The 26,895-nt window shown below is 36.1% G+C and overlaps 1 protein-coding gene across 2 annotated transcripts in view; it reads left to right on the plus strand.

The window, feature by feature from the left end:
• PIAS1 (protein inhibitor of activated STAT 1) overlaps positions 1-26,895 on the plus strand; it is a 117,604-nt gene that overhangs the window by 83,987 nt on the left and 6,722 nt on the right. For both annotated transcript variants that reach the window (XM_029236349.1, XM_029236351.1), the window contains exons 7-11: positions 327-432; positions 11,114-11,187; positions 23,468-23,628; positions 25,348-25,478; positions 26,200-26,380. In XM_029236349.1, the coding sequence (XP_029092182.1) occupies positions 327-432; positions 11,114-11,187; positions 23,468-23,628; positions 25,348-25,478; positions 26,200-26,380 (653 nt within the window). The remainder of the gene's footprint in view (positions 1-326; positions 433-11,113; positions 11,188-23,467; positions 23,629-25,347; positions 25,479-26,199; positions 26,381-26,895) is intronic.

Consider the following 26,895-nt stretch of genomic DNA (forward strand, 5'->3'; position numbering starts at 1 on the left):
CTTCAAGCATAGGTAGTCAGGTAATACAGAAGCATGACAGACCTGGCATTATCTCTTGAAAGTTGCAAAATTAGAACAAGTTCTTTTACTTTTCTGCACTTCACTTTCCTCACCCATAAAAATAGGATTACCTCAGCAGCTTTTTGCTTAAGATTAAATGAATTAGCATTCATGAAAACACCTAAGATAGTGCTTGGCGCACAGTAGGTGTTTTAAACAGGTGTTAATTTTCTTTCCCTATCATTGTGGGATTAAAATAGATGTACCTATTTACTTACGTATGTTGTTTGCTTTCTACATCTTTTTGTTTGTTTGTTTTTTTCCAGAACTATTCCATGGCAGTATATCTTGTAAAACAGTTGTCCTCAACAGTTCTTCTTCAGAGGTTACGAGCAAAGGGAATAAGGAATCCGGATCATTCTAGAGCTTTAAGTACGTATGATAACTTTATTTTATTTATGCAGCTGAACTATTTTGGTAAAGGTTAGAATAGTGTTTTTTCAACTCAAGAAATTTTAGGGTTTATTTTTTTTTTACTAGAGCTTGTCACAGTGGATTAAAACACTGAAAACTTTGTTTTGTGAGCTAGAGTAATTCAAGGCTTAAGAGTAGTTTTAGGGACTTCCCTGGCAGTCCAGCGGTTAAGACTCTGCGCTTCCACTGAGGGGGGCACGGGTTTGATCCCTCATCGGGGAACTAAGATGCCACACAATGTGTGGCGGGGCCAAAAAAAAAAAGAGTAGTTTTAATATCTTTGTCATGACGTATATTTTAAATAGTTTATATTTTACTGATCTTAAAATTAACTTTGTAAAGTCAGTACATGAATACAGAAGAATATTTTACCAAAGCTTCATAAAAATAAATAAGTGTTCAGGAATTCTAGGAGATGGAAAGGAAATCTTGGCATATATTTTACAAGAATTATTTTATATTTAAGGTTTATCCAGGAAAAATGTCCAAGGATATGTGATGACAACATCCCTGCATTAACAAAGTAAAAAGAGAGTCAGTGGGGTGGTAGATATAATAATGAAGTAGGTTCTGCTTTTAACCAGTTATGTGGCCTTGGAAAGTCAGTCTACTTGTACTCTGAATCTCTTATTCTTCATCTGTAACAAGAAGTTTATACCACATCATATCTAAAGCTCCTTCAAAATCTAGGTTCTTAGGTAGGAATAACTAGATGGTTCCTTTTGTTCAGGTGAACTTGAGAGGTAGTAAGGGGCACATTGACTCTTCTGGCCTCAGTGTTTGAGGGTTAAGGCCAGAGGTTGGTGGCCTTTCCAAAGAGTTGAACTAAGTTCTTCCTTTATTTTCTTCTTTGTGAGAGATAGATGGATTGGGGGATGGGGATGGGCACTTGGAGAACAAAGCTTTTACAGATGGGGTTTGATAGCTACCCTTTAAGGATTCTTGATGTGAGTTGATTAATGAAGCCCACTATCAGATTTGTAGTTAGGAACATTCTGGTAGAAAGAAACTAAGGTAGTAAGACCACCTTTCCTCTTGTTTCCCTTTGCGACATAGCTTTTATCTCTTTTCCTAACCTGTTTCTATGCCGGATTAAAAGATCCCATTACCTCTGAATATCAGTATACCCTCAAGAGTTCATTGAAGGATTTTTCTGTATAAAAAGGGTCCTTTTAAAATTGAAAATATTCTGAGTCAAGAGGAGCACACTAGTGGCTAATGCCTCTGTAGGCATTCCTTGATACACAGTGGAGAGCTAGAGGTCTGGTTTGAGGTCTAGGGGAGTGGAAGCACCTTTTGGCAAGGACAAGGAGATGAGTGGGGGATCCTGAAAGAAGAGGAGGGACAGACACCTGCTTTGAAGGAGCACACAAGAGAAGAATTTTTCTTTTTTCACACTCCATTCTGGTCATTCTCCTGAGAATCTTCGTATTTGCCACATAGCGTTAGAATTTCATTTAGTCAGAAAGTATTATGGAATTGTGTGAGCCTGTGTAGAAAAGGTCATACCAAGAAATAAAGCTGAAAGCTGATGAAGCTGTTATGTTGCATAATAATAATAAGGCAAGCTGTCTTTGCTCAAGCTGTAAATTCTTCTCCGCTTGCAGCTGTGGCACCATCTGGAGGGAGAGTGGGAAGGTGAGCCTAGAGTTATTTTATTTACTAGAACGAACCACTGTTAGCCACTGTTAAGCAGCAAAAGCTACTTAATTCAAGAGTGGTTTATTTCATCTCTAATAAATCCTGGAGGTGGAGAGTAGTTGCAGATTGGGTTGGATTTTTGTGGAACTTTGTATCTTATCTTGTTGGCTTGGGGAACCAACAAAACTTTAATTTGGATCCTACCAATAAAATATTTGTCATAATTGACTAAAGAACAGATTGTTTGCCTTTATGCTATCTCTAAAGAAATAAGTTACCCAACAAATTAATTATGTAATTAAAAGATTGTGTGAAACAACTTGACAGAAGAAAATGTTGGTGGGTTTCTCAGATATTTTGTAGAATCAAATTACCCACAAGTATGTTCATTGTAAATCATTCTTAATCTTATCAATGAATTCTGGCAAAATTTTATTAGTCAAATCAGACATTATTCTTGAAATAAAGTCAATGGTATTTAGACTTCTCACAGAGAAATCCACGCTGATTCATTTGATTACTAGTAGATTTTTGTATCGCGGTTTCCGTCTTCACGTAGAGTTGTCCCCTCACCACTATCACAGAGCAGTCCTTTACTAATTCTTGGTCAAGTTCCTGTCTCCTCTTCTTTTTCCCTTTAGCAATCACTTTAAACCTTGGCCATACTTAAACAATATTCCCCCTCTTTCAACACTGTCAGCGCAAGAAAATCGGTGCTATAAGATGTGACTTGTCTAAATTGCCCATTTCTTCCTTAATGTCACAAAACTACTTTTCAACTTATCTTCATTTGTACCCATCCTTATTTATTCTCTTCAGTCTCAGGAGGAAATGTCCCGTTTCCTGCCCAAAGTTAATTTTTTATTCATTTATTCTTCTCATTCAAGAAATTGTATGAAGAGTCTACTGTGTTCCAGGCACAGGAGACTGTAGCCTTAAACAAAACACATACTGTTTCTGCATCCGTCAGAAGTTTGCAGTCCAGTGGGAAAGACAGAATTAAATGATTGTACAAGTCATTAGTGAATTACAGTTGTGACATGTGTCTTAAAGAAGAAAGACAGGGAACTCTGAAGGTAACAGCAGGAGAACATAGTCCTCTCTGGTGCTGTGATGTTTAAGACACGATTATAAGGATGAGGAGGAGGTAAGCCCCAGATGGGAGGAGAATATGCCAAGAGACAAGGCCAGTAGAGTTGGAGTGGAGAGAACAAAGGAGGAAAGTGGCCAGAGAGATAGCCATGGGGTGCGTTCATATAGATGATATGAAGACAGATGATAAAAAACCCTTAGAGGATTTTTAAGCAGAGTGGTACGATCAGATATGGGCAATAAAAAGTTCACTTAGAAGACTGAATTGAAGGGGAGCTAGGCTGTTGTAGTGAGGCCAGGTACGAACCTGTTGTACAGATAAGAGACGATGATGTCTTGAACTGAAGTAATGGTGATGGAAATAGAGAGAAGTTGATGGTTTGAGAGGTGTTAAAGGGGAGAAGTGGTGACTACGTGTGGGGAGTGAAGAAAAAGAAGTGAAGGAGTTCTAGGTTCCTTACTTACTAGGCACCAGCTTACATGGTAGTGCCATTTACTGAAATGGAAAACAGTGTTGAAAAGATCTGGTTGCAGGCGCAAGATCAGAGTGCACTCTTGGACTTTTGCTATTTGAGATGTCTATGAGGCATCCAGATGGAGATGCTCAGAAACAGCATTACGAGGCCTCTCTGCTCACTTATCTGCTCTCTGTCCTGTATTTTCAGTTCCTTCCTCCGCTCTATAGGCTCTTTCTGTCAGCCTTCACTGTCGAGTCTTTTTCATCCTTTAGAAAATACAAAAGCAAGCTACTCTCTAGATAGAGATCTGTGTTCCTCCTGTTCTCATCCTAGTTTCTTCAAAGAGTCATCTACACTTCCCTTTCTACCTCCTCACTGCAACCCATTGTGAACTTTTAACTCCCATCATTCCACTGAAACTGCTCTTGCAGATGTCACAAGTGACAATCTGATTGCCAGATTGAAAGTTTATCTTTTCAGTTTATGTCAGATATTTTTGCTGCATTTCATACCAACAACTTTCTCCTTGAAATTCTCATCTCTATTTCTTCTCAGTCACTTGCCTTCAATGGATACTCTTAAGGGTAGTATCCTAAATGTTTGTTTTCCCTGGGTTTTTGTCCTTGGTCTCTACAAGGACATACATACTTTCCCTAGAGATAATCACATTTACTCTTGTGGTTTAAATTAGCACCAACTTCCAAATACATATTTTCATTCCAGACCTTCCCCTGAATTTCAAATGTAGATACACATAGCTAACTGTCTTCACCGAAATATACCACTGGTTCCTCAGATTCAAGTAGTGAAAACTGAACTCACTAAGTTCTATCAGACATAAACCCTAAATATTTCTCAACTCTGTCGAGCTCTCTCTCTCCCTACCATCACTGACCTCATTTAAGCTCTCATATCCTGCCTTTATTTTAAAAACCTATTCTTGAATTATATATTCCTCTCCTTTCTTGCCCACCCCCCTTTTTGTTTTTTTGTGGTACGTGGGCCTCTCTCACTGTTGTGGCCTCTCCAGTTGCGGAGCACAGGCTCCGGACGCGCAGGCTCAGCGGCCATGGCTCACGGGCCCAGCCGCTCCGCGCCATGTGGGATCTTCCCGGACTGGGGCACGAACCTGTGTCCCCTGCATCGGCAGGCGGACTCTCAACCACTGCGCCACCAGGGAAGCCCATTGGCCCCCCTTTTTATATCACTCTTCTGGTAGCAATCTAAGTGATTAATACAGATCTAATCTTACCATTTCTTTGCAATCCATGACTTCCTAACACCAATGGGATAAAAACTCCAACTTGTTAACATGACTTAAACATATAGCTTTCCATGGTGTGGCACCTGCTTATTACTTTCCGGTGTCATCTGTATTCATTCTTCTTCTCATTCTTTTTACTCCAAAAATAATGAATTCTTTTCTTTTCTTCAGTGCTTTGCCAGTATTGTTCTCTGTGCCTCAGACTTCCCTGTTACCTACTTTGCCTAAATTCTAGTTATCCTTCATGTTTCACTTTTTCCAGGAGGTATCTCAGAACCCCCAGAGTTGATGCATTGACTTTGAGCTAGTTTCCATTACAGCACATTAGAGAAGTATCTTTGCTCTCTACTAGACTATGAGTTCCTTTGGGCAGGAACTTAATCTTATCTTTCTTTGAATTCCTAGTGCTTAGCTCAGGGCCTGGCACATAGTAGATCCTCAGACTTTTGTTAAGTAAACTGATGAAAAGAGTTCTTGAGTAAAAGATCACATCTCTGTGCCTCTGTTTTCTTGCTTATAAAATGAAGTATTGGACTTAATATGTTCAATTGTTTACAGCCTTAAAATTCTAAAAAGGAGGGCTTCCCTGGTGGCGCAGTGGTTGAGAGTCCGCCTGCCGATGCAGGGGACACGGGTTCGTGCCCCGGTCCGGGAAGATCCCACGTGCCGCGGAGCGGCTGGGCCCGTGAGCTATGGCCGCTGAGCCTGCGCGTCCGGAGCCTGTGCTCCGCAACGGGAGAGGCCACAACAGTGAGAGGCCCACGTACTGCAAAAAAAAAAAAAAAAAAAAAAAAAATTCTAAAAAGGATAGAAATTTTTTTGAAAACCTAGAACATCACTAATAGAACACTCTGTGGTGATGGAAATGTTCTATATCTGCACTGTCCCGTGTGATAGCCACTAGTACTATGTGTCTGTTGAGTACTTGAAATGTGGTAGTGCAACTGAGGAACTGAATTTTAAATTTAATTAAATTTAAATATAGCCACATGTGACTAGTGGCTAACTCTCATAGCACATGACAACAGGGATTTTCAAAGATTAATTTTAGTAAATTAATCATCATATAGTAAAATACTATTACGGCTGCAGCTCACAGTGACACCAGAAAACCTGAACTCCTGAAAGATTTACCCGGTGTTGGTTGATGCAGCAGGATGAATATTGATGTCTTATTTTTCACTTTCTTATGAAATTTAACATACTGATTCCCCCCCACACCTTCTTCTTTTTTTTATTTTGGTTGTGTTTATTCAAGTATAGTTTACAAGCAGTAAAAATTCACCTGTTTAAGTGTATACAGTTTGATGAATTTGACAGGTGTATGCAATCATGAACTAAATGCCACAATGAAAATATGTAACATTCTTCACCCCAGAAAGTTCCCCTGTGGCCCTTTGCATTCTGTCTCATCTCCTTACCCCCAGTTCTTATAACATTGATGTGATTTCTGTCTCAGTGGTTTTTTCTTTTCCAGAACTTGAAATCCCACAACATGTAGCCTTTTGTTTCTGGCTTCTTTTACATAGTATAATGGTTTTAGGTTCATTCATGTAGTTTGCTCTTCTTTATTATTGAGTAGTGTTCCATTTATCTGTACTGTAATTTGGGTATCCATTTATCAGTTGATGGACGTTTAGATTGCTTCCAGCTTTTCGTTATCATGAATAAAGCTGCTAAAACATTTGCAGTTTGCATATGAATATCAGTTTTGTGGACATACGTTTTCATTTCTCTTGGGTAAATACTCAGGACTAGGATTGTTGGGTCACATGATAAATGTATAGAAAAGAGGTTGGCAGTTTCTTATAAAGTGCATATTCCATTTTTGCATTCCTACCAAGAAGATTTGAGATTTAGAGTTTTTTCCCCATTCTCTCTAGCAGTTGATATTGTCAGGCTGCTTTGATTTTAGCCATTCTGGTCACTGTGTAGGTGATATGTCGTGTGGTTTTAATATGAACTTTTCTAATGACTAACGATGTTAAGCATCTTTTCATGTGCTTATTTGCCATCCTTATAGCTTCTTTGATAAAATATCTATTCAACTTTTCCCTGCACTTATTTTATAGTTTGTGCTTTTTGCATACCATGAAATCTTTGTCCAACCCAAGGTCACAAACATTTTACTTCTAGAAGTTTTATTGTTTTATTCTTTGATCTAGGTCTACAGTTTATTTTAAATAAATTTTTGTGTATGATGCAAAGTAAGCTTTAGAGGTTCATTTTCTCCCCATACAGATACCAGTTGTTCCATAACATTTCTCGAAAATACTAATTTTTTCTCCATTTAATTACCTTGACACCTTTGTCAAAAACCAGTTGACCATAGATGTATGAATTTATTTCTGGACTCCATTATCTTCCATTGACCTATTTATCTGTCCTTATACCAATAACACAGTCTTCATTACTAAAGCTTGATAGTAATTCTTGAAATCAGGTTGTCCTCCAACTTTATTTTTCTTTTTCAGAATTGTTTTGACAAATACAGTATATTAAAAGGTAATACATAGGGATCAAATAGAGTTTGTTCCAGGAATATTAGGTTCATACAACATTCAAAAATCTATCAATATAATTCACCTTCTCATCTCAGCAAACTAAAAAAGAAAAAATCATGTGATCGTCTCCATAGATTCAGAAAAAGCAGTTGGTCAAATTCAATATCCATTCATGATAAAACTCAGCAAAATAGAGAGAAGGGGGCTGCTTCAATGTAATAAAGGGTATTTACAAAAAGCCTTTAGCTAATATCATATTTAATGGTAAAAATCTTCACCCCTAAGACTGAGAATAAGGCAAGAATATCTTTCTTAATGCCTCTATTCAGCCTTGCCCTTAAGATCTTATTCAGCACAATAAGGCAAGAAAAAAGAAGCATACAGATTAGAAATGAACAATAATTATTGTCTTTATTTGAAGATGACTTCATTGTATAGAAAACATCCCAAAAAAGCTACTAAAGCCAATGTGTAAATTTAGCACGGTTGCAGAATACATGGTCAGTTTATAAAAATTGTATTTCTACTAGCTGTAAACAACTGGAAATTGAAATTCAAATAATAAGAATTTTAAAAATATGAAATACTTAGGAATATGTTACACAAAATATATGCACAATTGTATGCTGAAAACTATGAAACATTGGTGAGAGTAATTAAAATAAGACCTGAATAATGAAGAGATACATCATGTTAATGGATCAGAACACTCAGTATTGTTATTGGAGAAATGTCAGTTCTCTCCAAGTTGATCTGTAGGTTAAATTCAATCCAATCAAGATCCTAAAGTATTAAAAATATCTTTACAGGAAAGAATTGAGTCTATAATGGCAAAGGTGAAAAGCGAAGTTTTTTTTTAAAATAGAAATTAATAAGCTAATTCTAAAATAATTTCAGAAAATTCTTTCACCTCTGAGAGAAAATAAACATACAAGTCACATTTTATTTTAAGTTGCGATAACTAATATTTATTTAGTATAATGTTAGGTTATTTTAAAGCATTTTATTTGTATTAACTCATTTAATCCTTACAACAATGCTATGAGGTACTGTTATTATTCCCATTTACAAGATGAGGAAACTGAGGCATGGAAAAGTTAAATGACTAAGGCTGAATTACAGCCTAGGCTGGCTCTAGATCCTGTGCTCTGAACCACTACCTCAGGTTGCCTTTCCTTTTTCATTTTTTTTTCAAAGTACTAACACTGAACTTTGTTTTGCATAAGGCTGATATTATGATCTATGATACTGCTTCATTTAACTTGAAGTTTAAATAGATAAGATGTAAAGTCAGTTACTGTTCCCATTGCTGTGTGCATGGTGGGTGTTAGGGAGTGGTTGGTGAAGACATGCAGAATGGTTAGGAATCACATTAGAATTCTATTTACATGTTTGTTTCGTATGGCAATTGTTTGTCACCTTTAAAAAGATACTGTTTGTTAAATGTATCTTTATAAGAAAGGTTGGAGTAAGATTGGGTCTATAATGGCAAAAGCATACTTTTCACAATTTACATATAATAATTAGCATAAGTGATATGATAACTATATTTTCCAAACTAAAACCCACGGATTGTGTCCCTTTTTAGATGTGATAGACAGCCTATGAGTTATATAGACTGTAAAATTTTTGAATTTCCAGGCCATAAAATGATTTTTTAGTCTGTCATCAGAATCACATCTGGAGCTTTTTAAAAACTTATTAGTGTCCCTCTTCCCCATTTTGGTTCAGTGGGCAGTTATAAGTTAGAAAGCTCTATAGGTAGTTCTGATGTGCATCTTAGTTGAGATCCACTAGTTTATGGAGGCAGTTGAATAGAATATCTAAGATTTGGACCATCTCAAAAAAATCCAGACTCTGTGATCATCAAGTTTAATAAAGGCAGAATTCTTAATTCTTTTTTTTTTTTTAGTTCTTTTATTTATTTTTGGCTGTGTTGGGTCTTCGTCGCTGTGCACGGTTTTTCTCTACTTGCGGCATGCGGGGGCTACTCTCCGTTGTGATGCGCGGGCTTCTCATTGTGGTTGCTTCTCTTGTTGCGGAGCATGGGCTCTAGGCGCGTGGGCTTCAGTAGTTGTGGCACATGGGCTCAGTAGTTGTGGCGCACAGGCTCAGTAGATGTGGTACACAGGCTTAGTTGCTCCACGGCATGTGGGATCTTCCCGGACCAGGGCTTGAACCCGTGTCCCCTGCATTGGTAGGCAGATTCTTAACCACTGCGCCACCAGGGAAGCCCAGAATTCTTAGTTCTTATAAATAGTTACCAGTTCAACAGACATCTGAAACTGTTCTTCCTTACCCAAGTACTTTTCCCCTTTCCATTTTCTTGTATCTTTCTTTCCTCCCTCCCTCCCTCCCTCCCTTCCTTCCTTCCTGTCACATTCAGTTGTGCCTCAGCTCTGAAATTCTATGATTGACTCCACAACTACTCCACTTGTGCCCCCTTACACATATAGACTTTAAAGTTATTCTGGAACAGCTTCTAAAATTATTGAAATATTACGTTTAGGCATTTCCAGTCTCACTTCTGTGCTGAAGTTTAATTAAAGTTCTGAGGTTTTCAGAAGTAACATATCTCAGGTTTTCAGATGAGAAGTATAAAGGTCCTTGTTGGGCTTCCCTGATGGCGCAGTGGTTGAGAATCTGCCTGCCAATGCAGGGGACACGGGTTTGAGCCCTGGTCTGGGAAGATCATACATGCCACGGAGCAACTAGGCCCGTGAGCCACAACTACTGAGCCTGCGCGTTTGGAGCCTGTGCTCCGCAACAGAGAGGCTGCGACAGTGAGAGGCCCGCGCACCATGATGAAGAGTGGCCCCCGCTCACCACAACTAGAGAAAGCCCTTGCACAGAAACGAAGACCCAACACAGCCAAAAATAAATAAATTAATTAAAAAAAAAAAAGGTCCTTGTTATGTTAGACTGACTGAGAGTAACAGAACAGCTTCAAAAGTAAAATTACCAGTGCCTCCTCTCTTAAGAACCATAGGAAATTTGAACTGAGAAGATGTAGAGATTATCTAGTGTAGGCTGTTATTTTCCAAGAAGTAAAATTAAGCTCAGAGAGGAGGACTGACTTGCCCAAGGTAGCATAATTAATTAGGTTATGGATAAATAAATATAAAACTCAAATAATCATATGGTAAAAAAATCAATTGAACTTTTTTCTTTTTATAATTTGAAATTAGAATTAATGTGTTTACAATAAATATTTGTATTATGTGAGCATTGTAAAAACTTATACATGTTAGTTTTATAGTTGTTTTTTATTAGTTTCTTTTAAAATAATATTGTCATAGTTTAAAAGAAAGAAAATCTTTATCCAGTATCTTAGAGTTATAAAAGGAAGATGGTCTGCCATCAGCTGAATATATTAACCTGCTATATAAAATTTCCTTTATGTTAGTGCAATGCAGTTTTTGTTTTGTGGGTGAGAAATAGGAGACTTATAGGAAATGTAGTCAGTCTATACATATACAGTTGTTTTCCTTCCTTTGCTTATTGTAGAGATTATGAACCTTAAAATTGTTTTTATCTTTTCATTCAATTGATTGGAAAATAATTGAGCAGATTATTTTTGAGTTCTTTTTTTTTAAGTTCCTCATTCTTTTTCTTATGTTGCATCGGTGATGTATCTTTAATAAACTTCTTCTGTTTGTTTTCTCTTTGATGAATGTCAGTTAAAGAGAAATTGACTGCGGATCCAGACAGTGAAATAGCTACAACCAGCCTGAGGGTTTCTCTACTATGTCCAGTAAGTGTTACCTAATATTTGCTCTCCAGGAGGCTTAATATACATTTTCTTTGGTTATTAAGTATTTCCAGTATTTAACAAGTTCTGTTAAATTGAAACATGCCCACTTGTTTGTTAGAGTTTATGAAAAGTAAAAGACATCATGTAGTCTTAGGATTTGAAATCTAAACAAATATATGTGTATAAAAATTTTCTACTCTTAGTAAGTTATATTTAAATATTGCTTGTGGTTATTAAATGACTTTCTCTCAGACTTAAGTGTAAAATCTCCACATAATGCATTTTATTATCTTAGTATATTTATTAAAATTTCATTTTTTAAAATAGTATACTTCTGAATAAAAATCTGGCCATGATTATTTACACATTCAATTTAACCATTTTGCCAACAATGACTATAACAACAATTAAAAGCTCTTCTGTTTAGCCTGAATAATTGAATTGGTTATGCATATAAAAATCAACTGGAAATATTTTTAAACCAGAAAATGAGATCAATTTCAGTCATTTCTACAAAATAAATATAAGGCTCAAGACATACCGAATGATTAAACTGGTAGTGGAAAAGTTTCCAAAAATGTGTTAAGGTTTATTTCTTAACTAGTTTGATGTCAGGTCCACCAACAGTAGGAATGGTAGTTGAATGATGCTTTCATACAAAAATATGTGAAAAACTGAGAGTAAATTACTTTGATATTTTGATTGCCTTTTGTTCTGTAATTAATCAAATTAATCATATTTAAATTTGGGGACAAAGTATGGAAAATAAGAGGACTCAGCCCTTTCCTGATTTGCCAGGATTGTTCAGGCAAGCCTGATATTGAAAGCTTTTAATATTGGAATCCTGCTAATCTGAGATGAAGTTATTTATTCTTAAACAAAAAATTTAAACAAAAATTAAGTGTTATTTGTCTTATATCTTAGTCTTTTATAATTTATAAAACCTCAAACAATATGAAAAAGTCATTAGCTCATGAATTAGTTTATAATAGAGTACTTTGCATAGCTGTTTAAAAAAAAACTTTTTTGTTTTATAATTGCTAAGAGAACTCCTGTTCACTATTCAACGTCTATAAAGTACAGAAAAAAATACAGTGAAGTTAATAAAAATCACCAAATGTATAATTTTGTATATATCCTTCTATCTTTTTATTCCTTACTATAGCCAGTCATTTTTATAGGGAAAGTATTTTGACTCCAGGCTTTTTATATTATTGCTTTAAATTGTTAAATTCTTTCCCAAATATATAATGCAGTCATTGACAGAACTAAAGGGAGAAATAGGCAGCAATATAATAATAGTAGTAGACTTCCATACCCCACTTTTGGTTATAGATAGAACAGCCAGACAGATGGTCAATAAGGAAACAAAGGACTTAAACAACACTGTATGCCAGTTGGACCTAACAGATATATACAGAATACTGCACCCAACAAAGCAGAATACACATTCTTCTCAGAACACACAGAACATTCTCCAAGACAGAGCACATGTTAGGCTACAAAACAAGTCTTAATAAATTAAAGATTAAAATCATTATAAAGTATCTTCTCTGATCACAGTGTGATGAAACTAGAAATCAGTAACAGGAGGAAAACAGGAAAATCCACAAACGTGGAAATTAAACAGTACATTCTTAAACAACCAATGAGTCAAAGAAGAAATCACAAGGGAATTTAGAAAATATCTGAAGACAAATGAAAATAAAAACACAATATACCAAAACTTACAGGATGCAGCAGAAGAGGGAAGTTTATAGGAGTAAATACTTACATTAAAAAAGAAGAAAGATCTCAGATCAACAACCTAATCTTATACCTCAAGAAACTAAAAAAAGAAAAACAAACTAAACCCAAAGTCAGCAGAAGGAAGGAAAATAGAGAGATTAGAGCAGAGATAAATGAAATAGAGAATAGAAAAACAGTCCAAAAAAATCACGAGACCAAGAGTTGGTTTTTTGAAAAGATCAACAAAATTGACAAATCCTTAGCTAGACTAAGAAAAAAAGAGGGAAGTCTCAAATAGCTAAAATTAGAAATGACAGAGGAGACATTATAACTGATGTCACAGAAATTAAAAAGATTATGACACTACTGTGCCAACAAATTGGATAACATAGAAGTGGATAAATTCTTAGAAACACATAACCTACCAAGACTGAATCATGGAGAAATAAGAAATCTGAACAGACTTATAACTAGTGAGGAGATTGAAGCGGCAATGAAAAATGTCCCAACAAAGAAAAGCCTAGGACCCTGTGGCTTCATTGGAGAATGCTACCAAACATTTAAAGAAGAATTAACACCAATCCTTTTCAAACTCTTAAAAAGAATTGAAGAAAGAATACTCCTAAACTTATTCTGTAAGGCTAGCATCAAAACCACACAAGGACACAACAAGACAAGACAAAATGAAACAAAAAAAACCCCAGAAAACTACATACCAGTATTCCTGATGAATATTGATGCAAAAACCATAAACAAAATACTAGCAAACCGAATTCACCAGCACGTTAGAATGATCATACACCAGACCAAGTGGGATTCATAGCTGGAATGTAAGGCTGGTTCAGCATATAAAAATAAATCATTGTAATATACCACATTAACAAAATGAAGGACAAAAACCACATAATCATCTCAATCAATGCAGAAAAAAAACTTGACAAAAACATTTGACAAAATTCAGCACCATTTCATGATAAAAAACACTCAGCAAACTAGGAATAGAAGGAAGCTTCCTCAACATAATAAAAGCCATATATGAAAAGCCCACAATGAACATCATACTCAATGTGGAAAGACTTGAAAGCTTTTCCTCCAAGGCCAAGAACAAGGCAAGGATGCCCACTGTCACCACTGCTGTTCAGCATAGCACTGGAAGTTCTAGCCAGAGCAATTAGACAAGGAGGAAAAAAAAGATTGGAAAGGAAGAAGTAAAATAATCTCTGTTTGCAGATGACATGATCTTTTATGTAGAAAACACCAAAGATTCCACAAAAAAAAACCCAAAACAAACCTGTTTGAACTGAATTCAACAAAGTGGCAGGATACAAAATCAACAGTCAAAAATTAGTTGCATTTCTGTACACTAACAGTGACCAAACTGAAAAGGAAACTATGAAAACAGTCCCATTTACTATAGCATCAAAAAGGATAAAATATTTAGGAATAAGCTCAACCAAGGAGATTGAAAACTATAAAACATAACAAAAAAGAATTCAGAGAAGACAGAAATAAATGGAGAGATATCCCATAATTATGGATTAGAAGACTTAATATTGTTAAAATGTGCATACTACTCAAAGTGATCTGCAGATTCAGTGTAGTTCCTATCAAATCCCAATAGCATTTTTTGCAGAAATACAAAAAAAAAAAAATCCTTAAATTTCTGTGGAATCTCAAGGGACTCTTGAGTAGCCAAAACAATCTTAATGAGAACAAAGTTCCAGCTCTCACACTCCCTGATTTCAAAACATCCTACAAAGCAGTAGTAATTAAGATGGTGTGTGTGGGACTGACAGAAAGGTAGATAATATAGACCAATGGAACAAAATAGAGAGCCCAGAAACAATATGGTCAAATGCCTTTCTACAGGAGTGCCAAGACTACATAATGGGAAAAAGATGGTCTCTTTAAACAAATGGCATTGGGAAAACTGAATATTCACATGCAAAATAATGAAGTTGGACCCTTACTTTACACCATATGTAAAAATTAACTCAAAATGGATTAAAGATCAAAACCGTAAGACCTTAAACTGTTACGCTCTTAGAAGAAACATGGGGGAAGGGCTTCAGTTGAATCTGGCAGTGACTTCTTGGATATGACACCAAAAGCAGAGGCGACAAAAGCAAAGACAGACCAATGGGAATACACCCGTTGGTCTTAAAAACTTAAACTTATAAACTTAAAACCTTTTATTGCCAAAGGAAACAGTTAACAGAGTGAAAAGACAACCTAGGGAATGGGAGAAAATAATTTGAGAATTTTATACCTGATAAGGGGTTAATATCCAGAATATATAAGGAACTTCTGCAACCCAACAACAACAACAAAACAACCTGATTAAACATAGGCAAAGGATTTGAATAGACATTTCTCCAAAGAAGGTATACAGATGGCTGACAAGCACATGAAAAGATTAACATCGCTAATCATTAAGGAAATGCGTATCAGAATCACATGAGATATCACTTCACACCCATCAGGATGGCGCCTATCAAAAAAATCAGAAGATGACAAGTTTCAGTGAGGATGCCACAGACACTGGAACCCTTGTGGACTGTTGGTGGGAATCTAAAATGCTGCAGCCATTATGGAAAAACAGTATGGAGGTTCCTCAAAAAGTTAAAAATAGAATTAACATATGATCTGTCAATTCTTCTGGGTATATATCTAAAAGAATTCAAAGCGGGCTTCCCTGGTGGAGCAGTGGTTGAGAGTCCGCCTGCCGATGCAGGGGACACGGGTTCATGCCCCGGTCTGGGAAGATCCCACATGCCGCGGAGCGGCTGGGCCCGTGAGCCATGGCTGCTAAGCCTGCGCGTCCAGAGCCTGTGCTCTGCAACGGGAGAGGCCACAATAGTGAGAGGCCCGCATAACGCAAAAAAAAAAAAAAAAAAAAAAAAAAGAATTCAAAGCAAGATCTTGAAGAAATAATTTGCATACCCACTTTCATCACATTATTCACAATAGCCAAAGGGTGGAAGCAACCCAAATGTCCATCAAGAGATGAACAAATACGGTATAAATACATACAATAGAATATAATGTATGGAACATGAAAAAAGAAGGAAATCCTGTCATATGCCATGTGGATAAACCTTGAGAACATTACGATAAGCAAAATAAGCCAGTCACAGAAGCATAAATACCGTATGATTCCACTCATGAAGTATATAAAGTAGTCAAAATCATGGAAGCAGAAAGTAGAAAGATGGATTCAAGGGCTGGGGGAGGGCAAATTAGTGGGTGTAGAGTTTCAGTGTTGCTAGATGAAAAAGTTCTAGAGATCTCTTGTACAACAGTGTGAATATACTTAGCATTACTGAATTGTACACTTTAAGATGGTTAAGGTGGTAGGTTTAATGTTAATGTTTTTACCACAATAAAAAGTATTGGCCAGGGGGACATGGGGTGGATTCTTAAGTAATCAGATGTTATAACAGACTATGGTGTAAAGGAATGTGGTATTTTTTAACATTTAGAAAAATGGTTCACAGACCAGCTAAGTAGAGGGTAGGAAGAAGACAAAGTTTTTTTTTTAAGGTATATACCTATCATACCCTCTTTCCTCCAAACACCTATTTATCCACCCTCGCCCTTGACATGATTCCTTGCCGCCCCATTCCATTATAAAACACCAGTTCAGAGAACATGAGAAATTTAGGGACGTGCAAAAGCTTCATTTTCCATTCAAATCACTGGAAGAAGTCTTGTTTTTCTGCAGTCTCATTTTAAAAGTGTTTACAGTTGTACTAATATATATGATGTTTATATCATTTAACATTTATATGAAGCATTTATTCATATAAATAAGGACTACAATATAAATCTTGATGTTCTTATTTATATAACTAGTTTTGAATTTCATAGCTCAGGTGATCTTTATATTATTAGAAAATGTTATAGAAAATGTTAATCATGTTTTGCTTGTTACACCTCTTAATTTAATCGGCGAGCTTTAAATTTTTCTTTCTATATCCCCCTGCTCCTCCCTTTTTAGTTTGAGCAGTTACAGCAGTTCATTTTAAATTGACTTATGCTTTCAAAATTCAGATTATAGGAAAAACAACTATATATATAACCCATAATTATAATACTTTTATGGATTTCTATTAGGCCAAAGGGACAATCCCTTTACAATAATTCTGGAACAGTAAGGCAATATATTTTAGGTATGTTTCTACTCTAAAAAGTAAAACTTCGTAATGGCAACTCATCTATATATCAAATTTATAGAATAATAAAAGATTTGTTCCCTTTGAAATATGTAAATATGATGTCTGACTGCATTTGAATTACCCTTGTTGTGATATACACAGCTCAAAATAAATGAGTTTCTGGTTTTTGTGTGCTGTTTAGCTAAAGGCAGTGAAAATAATTAAAGATGTTTTTGCTCTTTGGGAATTTTTCAGTTCTAATTTATTAAAAATAGAGCTGGAAGAATGTTTGTGAACCTGCTTTGTGAGATACTCCCTAGACCTGTAAACTTGAATGCAAATCACTTGGAGTTGATAGAAAAAAAAAATAAACTCCTTGGAAATTTATTCATGAAATACTTACCATAATGATGATGATGAAAAAGTTATAAAATTCTCAATATCACACTACTTTCTTTTTATAAGGAAAAAGTACATATATTATTGATGTTTTGGGGGTCCTTTGTTATAAGCTGGTTTGAACTTATATCTAAGTAGGGTATTTTCTCTTGAAGTATCATCAGTTACTATTGTTATAGTAAGGTTAATGGCATTAGAAAACTATTTGGGAGTTGTTTTCTAAGTGTTTATTTGCGAATGATGCAAATATCCACCCCATCCTATAAAGGGAAAAGGGGGATTTGTAATTACAGGATGAAGATGTTCAAAGCTCAGCTTCTTTTCTGAAGTTAGAGAATTCAGTGTCCATTCATAGATAAGTGTTTAGAATTTAGTGATTGTTTTTAAAAATCAGGAGTATGAGGGTCATATAACAATTACTTGGTAATTCTTTGAAGCAAGACATTTGTGTGATGGCTAATAAACTGCATTTGAAATTGAACTTATGCTTTCGTATACTTATTTGTAAACGTCCTTCCTGTGCCATTCATGTAGCAGTGTTCCTTAAAAATTCTGTAGGTAAACTTGTCAGTGTGGCTGATCATATAAGGGCTTGAGAGTTGCTCTCCCAACGAAAAGATGAACTGACAGGTGGAAATTATAGGGCTAAAGTTATGTGATGTGACGGTCTTTGGAGAATAACTGCTTTTCATAGTATAAGTTCTACAGCCTATGGCTTGGATTCTGAAACAGTCTTTGTTTCTTCTTGCTTCATTGCAAATATTTTGCTTCATTTGCAAATATTTTCTCCCATTCTGAGGGCTGTCTTTTGGTCTTGTTTACGGTTTCCTTTGCTGTGCAAAAGATTTTAAGTTTCATTAGGTCCCATTTATTTTTGTTTTTATTTCCATTTCTCTAGGAGGTGGGTCAAAAAGGATCTTGCTGTGTTTCTTATCTTCTTATCCATTGTCTTCATAAATATCAGAAGTAGCCTACTAGTTCTGCAGTTACTTGAACCTTGTCTACGATGACTGTATTTATCTAGGATTTCTCTACTTAGTATTAAGGCAGTAGCAAATATACCTACTCAGTAGGAATTTGCACTTCACAGATAAGTTAAGGTGTGACTTAAGACATAAAAATGTAATTTAGCACCACCACCTAGATGGTTATTTGGAAGATGTTTCTAGACTAACGCAGCATGTCTTGGCTAATGGTAAATAGATGATATTTCTGTTATAAGAGCTAGTTTGTTCTTTTTGTGTATGTGCCTTTTTCATCAGGTACTTAGGTAAATCAAATCATAAAACCTGAATAGAAGTGTAGAAAGGGAGTAATGGAGTTGTTTAATACTGTGTGAGCATAATAGAGAAGACTGACTGGGCTGAGGTTTGAGTGGGTCTCCTACTAGCTTACAGAGTGATTTGAAGCAAATATGTTTCTGTACTTTAATTAATAATGGGGGACATATATTGAGTACTTGCTCTGTGTCAGGCCCTGTGCAATAAATATAATTTAGATCCCACAGTCATATGGTATAGATGCTATTTTTATCCCCATTTTCTAAAACTAAGGCTCAGAGAGACTAAATAACTTCCAGGATTCATACCCTCAATGAATGGTGCCTCCTAGAACTACCCAGCATGCATAGCTGAAGCCTGATCAGTACACAGGACCATCTTCTTGCTGTATGTATAGCAGGTACCTTTCCCAGTGCCAAGGATAAGGAGATGAGCCCAGTGTGTTTCTAGTAGGAGGAGAAGCGCATAAATAGTGTAATCATATGCAGTGTAGAGTTGGGAGCACAGAGGAGGAAGCTATCAGTTCTCTCTGCATCCGTCCTGTCCATACTTCTTTTTTTTTTACATCTTTATTGGAGTATAATTGCTTTACAATGGTGTGTTAGTTTCTGCTTTATAACAAAGTGAATCAGTTATACATATACATATGTTCCCACATCTCTTCCCTCTTGCGTCTCCCTCCCTCCCACCCTCCCTATCCCACCCCTCTAGGCGGTCACAAAGCACCGAGCTGATCTCCCTGTGCTATGCGGCTGCTTCCCACTAGCTATCTACCTTACATTTGGTAGTGTATATATGTCCGTGCCACTCTCTCACTTTGTCACAGCTTACCCTTCCCCCTCCCCACATCCTCAAGTCCATTCTCTAGTAGGTCTGTGTCTTTATTCCTGTCTTACCCCTAGGTTCTTCATGACATTTTTTTTTCTTAAATTCCATATATATGTGTTAGCATACGGTATTTGTCTTTCTCTTTCTGACTTACTTCACTCTGTATGACAGACTCTAGTTTCATCCACTTCATTACAAATAGCTCAATTTCATTCCTTTTTATGGCTGAGTAATATTCCATTGTATATATGTGCCACATCTTCTTTCTCCGTTCATCTGTTGATGGACACTTCAGTTACTTCCGTGTCCTGGCTATTGTAACTAGAGCTGCAAAGAACATTTTGGTACATGACTCTTTTTGAATTATGGTATTCTCAGGGTATATGCCCAGTAGTGGGATTGCTGGGTCATATGGCAGTTCTACTTGTAGTTTTTTAAGGAACCTCCATACTGTTCTCCATAGTGGCTGAACCAATTCACATTCCTACCAGCAGTGCAGGAGGGTTCCCTTTTCTCCACACCCTCTCCAGCATTTATCGTTTCTAGATTTTTTGATGATGGCCATTCTGACTTGTGTGAGATGATATCTCATTGTAGTTTTGATTTGCATTTCTCTAATGATTAATGATTTTGAGCATTCTTTCTTGTGTTTGTTGGCAGTCTGTATATCTTCTTTGGAGAAATGTCTATTTAGGTCTTTTGCCCATTTTTGGATTGGGTTGTTTGTTTTTTTGTTATTGAGCTGCATGAGCTGCTTGTAAATTTTGGAGATTAATCCTTTGTCAGTTGCTTCATTTGCAAATATTTTCTCCCATTCTGAGGGTTGTCTTTTGGTCTTGTTTATGGTTTCCTTTGCTGTGCAAAAGCTTTGAAGTTTCATTAGGTCCCATTTGTTTGTTTTTATTTCCATTTCTCTAGGAGGTGGGTCAAAAAGGATCTTGCTGTGATTTATGTCATAGAGTGTTCTGCCTATGTTTTCCTCTAAGAGTTTAATAGTATCTGGCCTTACATTTAGGTCTTTAATCCATTTTGAGCTTATTTTTGTGTATGGTGTTAGGGAGTGATCTAATCTCATACTTCTATGTGTAGCTGTCCTGTTTTCCCAGCACCACTTACTGAAGAGGCTGTCCTTTCTCCACTGTACATTCCTGCCTCCTTTATCAAAGATAAGGTGACCATATGTGCGTAGGTTTATCTCTGGGCTTTCTATCCTGTTCCATTGATCTATATTTCTGTTTTTGTGCCAGTACCATACTGTCTTTTTTGTGTGTGGGGGGGTTTTTTTTTTTTTTCCTCTTTATTGGAGTATAATTGCTTTACAATGGTGTGCTAGTTTCTGCTTTATAACAAAGTGAATCAGTTATACATATACGTATGTTCCCATATCTCTTCCCTCTTGCGTCTCCCTCCCTCCCACCCTCCCTATCCCACCCCTCCAGGCGATCACAAAGCACTGAGCTGATCTCCCTGTGTCTTGATTACTGTAGCTTTGTAGTATAGTCTGAAGTCAGGGAGCCTGATTCCTCCAGCTCCGTTTTTCGTTCTCAAGATTGCTTTGGCTATTCGGGGTCTTTCGTGTTTCCATATAAATTGTGAAATTTTTTGTCGTAGTTCTGTGAAAAATGCCAGTGGTAGTTTGATAGGGATTGCATTGAATTGGTAGATTGCTTTCGGTAGTAGAGTCATTCTCACAATGTTGATTCTTCCAATCCAAGAACATGGTATATCTCTCCATCTATTTGTATCATCTTTAATTTCTTTCATCAGTGTCTTATAATTTTCTGCATACAGGTCTTTTGTCTCCTTAGGTAGCTTTATTCCTAGATATTTTATTCTTTTTGTTGCAATGGTAAATGGGAGTGTTTTTTTGATTTCACTTTCAGATTTTTCATCATTAGTGTATAGGAATGCTAGAGATTTCTGTGCATTAATTTTGTATCCTGCTACGTTACCAAATTCATTGATTAGCTCTGGTAGTTTTCTGGTAGCATCTTTAGGAGTCTCTGTATATAGCATCATGTCATCTGCAAAGAGTGACAGCTTTACTTCTTCTTTTCCAATTTGGATTCCTTTTATTTCCTTTTCTTCTCTGATTGCTGTGGCTGAAACTTCCAAAACTATGTTGAATAAGAGTGGTGAGAGTGGGCAACCTTGTCTTGTTCCTGATCTTAGTGGAAATGCTTTCAGTTTTTCACCATTGAGGACGATGTTGGCTGTGGGTTTGTCATATATGGCCTTTATTATGTTGAGGAAAGTTCCCTCTGTGCCTACTTTCTGCAGGGTTTTTATCATAAATGGGTGTTGAATTTTGTAAAAAGCTTTCTCTGCATCTATTGAGATGACCATATGGTTTTTCTCCTTCAATTTGTTAATATGGTGTATCACATTGATTGATTTGCATATATTGAAGAATCCTTGCATTCCTGGAATAAACCCCACTTGATCATGGTGTATGATCCTTTTAATGTGCTGTCGAATTCTGTTTGCTAGTATTTTGTTGGGGATTTTTTCATCTGTGTTCATCAGTGATATTGGCCTGTAGTTTTCTTTCTTTGTGACATCCTTGTCAGGTTTTGGTATCAGGGTGATGGTGGCCTTGTAGAATGAGTTTGGGAGTCCTCCTGTCCATACTTCTGATACTGTAAACTGGCATTACTGCCTCAAGTTGATGACACATTCTGGGTCCTTTTTTATTCTTCATCACTACATCCTGTTGAAGTAAGAAGGAAACCATGTTACTTCAGAGATAGAAAAAGAGGCCCAGCAAGGTTAAGTGCCTTTCCTAGAGGCACAGTAAATCACTGGTATGAGAACAATAATTTAGGGCCCCAAATGACAGTTAATTTCCTTGGTAGACTAGGAAATTACACATTTCCGTGAAATCCTCCTAAGCCAAGAATCTTTTCCTCTTTTTTTCCTCATTTAACTCATATCCTTTCCAAGGCCTTATGTTTTTCAAGCTCACAAACATGTGGAAGATCTTTTCCTGATATTTAGCAAAAAATGTGGTTACTGAAAGTAGGTGACTTCTCTACTATATGGCCATTGTGACCTACGGAGACCCCACAGTGGTTATCCAGCTGTACTGTACGAAGTGTGTTCCATGCAAGGAGGTCATGATATGGTAGCTCCCTGGGCAGATCTTTGGACAGCTTCTCTGCTTTGGTCCAAAGCTGGCATTTCAGGGACCAGATGAAACAGATTTCATTGTTCATAGGACAGACTCAACCTGTGTCAGCATAAGCACTATTTGCAGGGCAAGAAGAGCAAGTCTCATAACATGCTAGAGATGCTAGAGGTCCAGAGGTGTTTGCCGAATTGCCTGTCATGGTGCCCAGTGAGGGAAGAGAGTGCGCACACCTGGGTTTCTTCTCAGAGCTGCCCTTTGGCAATTATGCCAGGCATTGTGGGGAATGCTTATTCTGTTTTGACCTCTGAATTACAATCAACCTGATATCTTAATGAGAGTATCTGTATCTTGAGCATTTAATAAGGTATTCTTTTTTCCTTTCCCAATACCTAGTAAAGTGGTTCTTAACTTTTTTGGTTTAGGGACTACTCTAAGAATTTGGTGAAAGCACTTTCCCCGGAAAAATGCACACACTTACAAGATTTTGCATGTAATTTCAAGGGGTTCATAGTTCTTTCCCCTAAACGCAGATCTGTAAGCTGGGGATTGAGGGTAAATAACCTCTGCTGTAACTTTCCATAGTCCCTCTATTTTAATATCCAAAGAAATATTGTAATTTTTAACCGGTAGATGTTTCACAGAAAATGTGTTAAAAGTAAACAGAATACGCTTTAAATTGGAATACATACACTTTGTGTTTCAGGAAAAATTTTGTATAACAGTTGTCTAATATTTACTTTTGTCTCCCTTTTTCAAAGCTTGGTAAAATGCGGTTGACAATTCCATGTCGGGCCCTTACATGTTCTCATCTGCAGTGTTTTGATGCAACTCTTTATATTCAGATGAATGAGAAAAAACCAACTTGGGTTTGCCCTGTCTGTGATAAGAAGGCTCCGTATGAACACCTTATTATTGATGGGTATGTCAATTTAAAGTTTTTCCTTGTACTTCAAAGTAACCATCTATTATTGGTTTTGTTATCCAGCACGTTTGGGATTAAAATTCTGTAGGTAGTGTTTCCTGAGTTATGTATTTTTAGGATTTTCATGACTGTAAAGTCAGTAGTTTTCTAAGTAATTAATATTGTGAACATTTTTCCTTTTTAACTTTATGTCCCCTTGTTTTGAAAATGTGTGCCTTACTGTCACTGCCTCCTGACATTTACCATTTTAAAGCACCAATGGTTCTAAATAGGATGTACTTACACCTTTTCCTAACATGAATCCATCTATCCCTAGACATGCATTTTGGAGAGAGACCATTTTGGAGAGAGAATGAAAGGATTGTGAAACTCTGGTTAACCTAATTGACCAGAAATTGGTCTGTTTTTGGAGATTTCCTGGTGCTTCAGTTGTGGGCCAGCATATACCTACTCCCTACCTTACGGGCTCCTAAAACTGATCAACACACTGAATAGCAGCTCTCTTTGTTTTTTTGTTTTCTCTAAAATACTTGTCTTTGTCTTTCTTCTCCAGCTATAGCATCACAACAGTCAATTATTTTTTTTAACACTCTGGTGTTTTATCTGTCCTTCCAAACATCTTCGAATATCCCTTTCACTTTTCTCCTATTCTCTAGCCTCCTTTTTTTGAGTTTTGCCGCCGAACAAAGATAAATTGTGAAAAGAAGGATCTTCTTGAGATTTCCTGTACTCTTTAGAAAAATGCTTAATACAACTTACCTATAATATTTGAGAAAACATAGAAGCCTGAAGGTATAACATAAGGAATGGAATACATTTAGCGATAGAAGTGTAATCCAGAGCTTGAAAGATGTCAGACCAGTCATACGGGGAGAAGTAAACATGTAACTTAAATGTTTTATGTTTGATTTTTCAGAGATGTCAGTGATCACTAATAAATCAGAATTGAGTAATATTTTACCAACTCTGTATATTATGTAACTCTAGATGCCTGCATCAATTGGGATTATTCTTTCTTACTATAAAAGCCACACATACACACCCCTAAAGAAAAATTGGAAACATACGAAAATAAAAAGCTGTTATGTTATTTTCTGATTTTTTCCCCCATATTTGTGATTATACAGTATTAGTATTTTTTATCCTTTGGTTTTATTTAACATTACAACCTGAGAATTTGATCATTAATTTTACACATTTTTGAAAATCTCATTTTTTAATATCTGCATGGTAATTATCAAGAAGCTTTAACTTTCAATACATATTTTTGCATGTATTTCTTCAGTTATCAAATAAGATGTGCTTATTGTAGGCAATTTGGATTAAGTTGAAAAGTATAAAGAAAAAGAATAAATATCCACAATGTCACCACTGAGAGATAAGCACTATTTATATACCACTCACACAGAATTTTATTTTCAAAATATAGAGTTTTCTTTTCTTGGCCTCTTCACACTTTCTGTGAAAAAAAACATCTTTGGAAACCTCATTTTTCATGGTTACATAATATTTTCTTGCATACAGGTACCATAATTTAAGTAACTATTCACCTATTTAGCCCTAGATTTTGAGAACAAATATACCTTGTCTGTTACACTTTCTTTCTCATTTATACTTGTACAAAACATAGAAGGTCTGAATGTTTTTTGAATAGTAATAATTCTAATTGGCCTTACTTTAGAATGTGATATTCAAAGGACAAATTGTTTTTTGTAGCTTGTTTATGGAAATCCTGAAGTACTGTACAGATTGTGATGAAATACAGTTTAAGGAGGATGGCTCTTGGGCACCTATGAGATCAAAAAAGGAAGTACAGGAAGTTTCTGCCTCTTACAATGGGGTTGACGGTGAGTGTTAGTTTTCTAAAAGAGTGGGGCAGTCTCCCTGTTGTTGTAAAGCCTTGGTTTTCAATATTAAAACACATAAAATTTTTAAGAATACTCAGCAGTTTATGGATAGCTCAGTAACTCTTATTAAATTATTGATTAAATGTTCAGAACTATTGAAACTCTAAATTCACTTTCTGCCAGCTTTTAAAATTTTGTGGTATAAGATTTCAGAATAACATAATCTAATAAGTTATTTGTAAAGTCATGCTTTTGAAATGGTATCCTTTTAAATTTTTTACAGACTTGGTACAGGTTAGTGAATGTTCTTTTTTCACTTACATCTTTTTCCTGGCTTTTTTAGTATGTTTTTGCTGGAAGGAAACTATGACTTTTTAAAAACGTTACTGTAACGTCTCTCAGTATATCAGGTATTGTACAGGTAAACGTGTGTAATATATAGTGTTTGCCCTCAGACTACTTTTATTCTGAGGTGGACATATATTTTGATTGTTTGCCCTAATTCAGAATTGTTTTTCAAAAAAATCCTTTAACAACCGATAATAAATAATAGTTTTAAGCTTAGGGGAACAGAGCCAATGTTGGTTTTGTATTCTTGGACCCTAGCAATATACTGTAACTGATAAAGTCTAAGCTACAACTGATAATCTAATCCATAGGCTGAGAAAAGGAGAGATGTTACAGGTCTTTTTTGCCTTGTGTTTCAATCATTCCCACACAGGATGCTTGAGCTCCACATTAGAGCACCAAGTGGCTTCTCATCACCAGTCCTCAAATAAAAGTAAGAAAGTAGAGGTGATTGACCTAACCATAGACAGTTCATCTGATGAAGAGGAGGAAGAGCCATCTGCCAAGAGAACCTGCCCTTCTCTCTCTCCCACATCACCACTAAGTAATAAAGGGTAAGTGCTGAGATCTTAAAAAAAAAAAACAACTCATTGGGAAAGTTAATTTTGCAAATAGGGTTAAAAGATCTGCTAAATAAAATGATTGTAAAACTTAACTTAGTAATGGTTGTAAAACTTAGTAATCAGAGAATAGGTTGAATTTTTCTCAGGTGTGTTTCTTAAGGGGTTGGGATAATGCATTAAAGGGGTCACTTGGATATGGTCTTCATCGTACCAAAAGATGATTCTAGCACAGTGGTTCTCAAACTTGGGTATACATCAGTATCACCTGAAGGGCTTATTAAAACATATTGCTTCCCTAGCCCCCATGTCTGATTCAGGAATAGGAACTGAGAAAATGTGTATTTCTAATAAGTTCCCAGGTGATCCTAATGCTGTTCATAGGATTTAAAATATTTACTCAAACTGGAAAATGTGTGCTGTAAAATTAACCCTAAGTTGAGTGTTTCAAGCAGAAAGCAGAGAAAGTCCAGATGAATGCTTTAAACCTGCCTCAGAATGTATAAGAC

This window comes from Monodon monoceros, unplaced genomic scaffold, assembly GCF_005190385.1.
Source record: "Monodon monoceros isolate NGI ecotype Baffin Bay Population unplaced genomic scaffold, NGI_Narwhal_1 Super_Scaffold_21, whole genome shotgun sequence".
Classification (NCBI taxonomy): Eukaryota; Metazoa; Chordata; class Mammalia; order Artiodactyla; family Monodontidae; genus Monodon; species Monodon monoceros.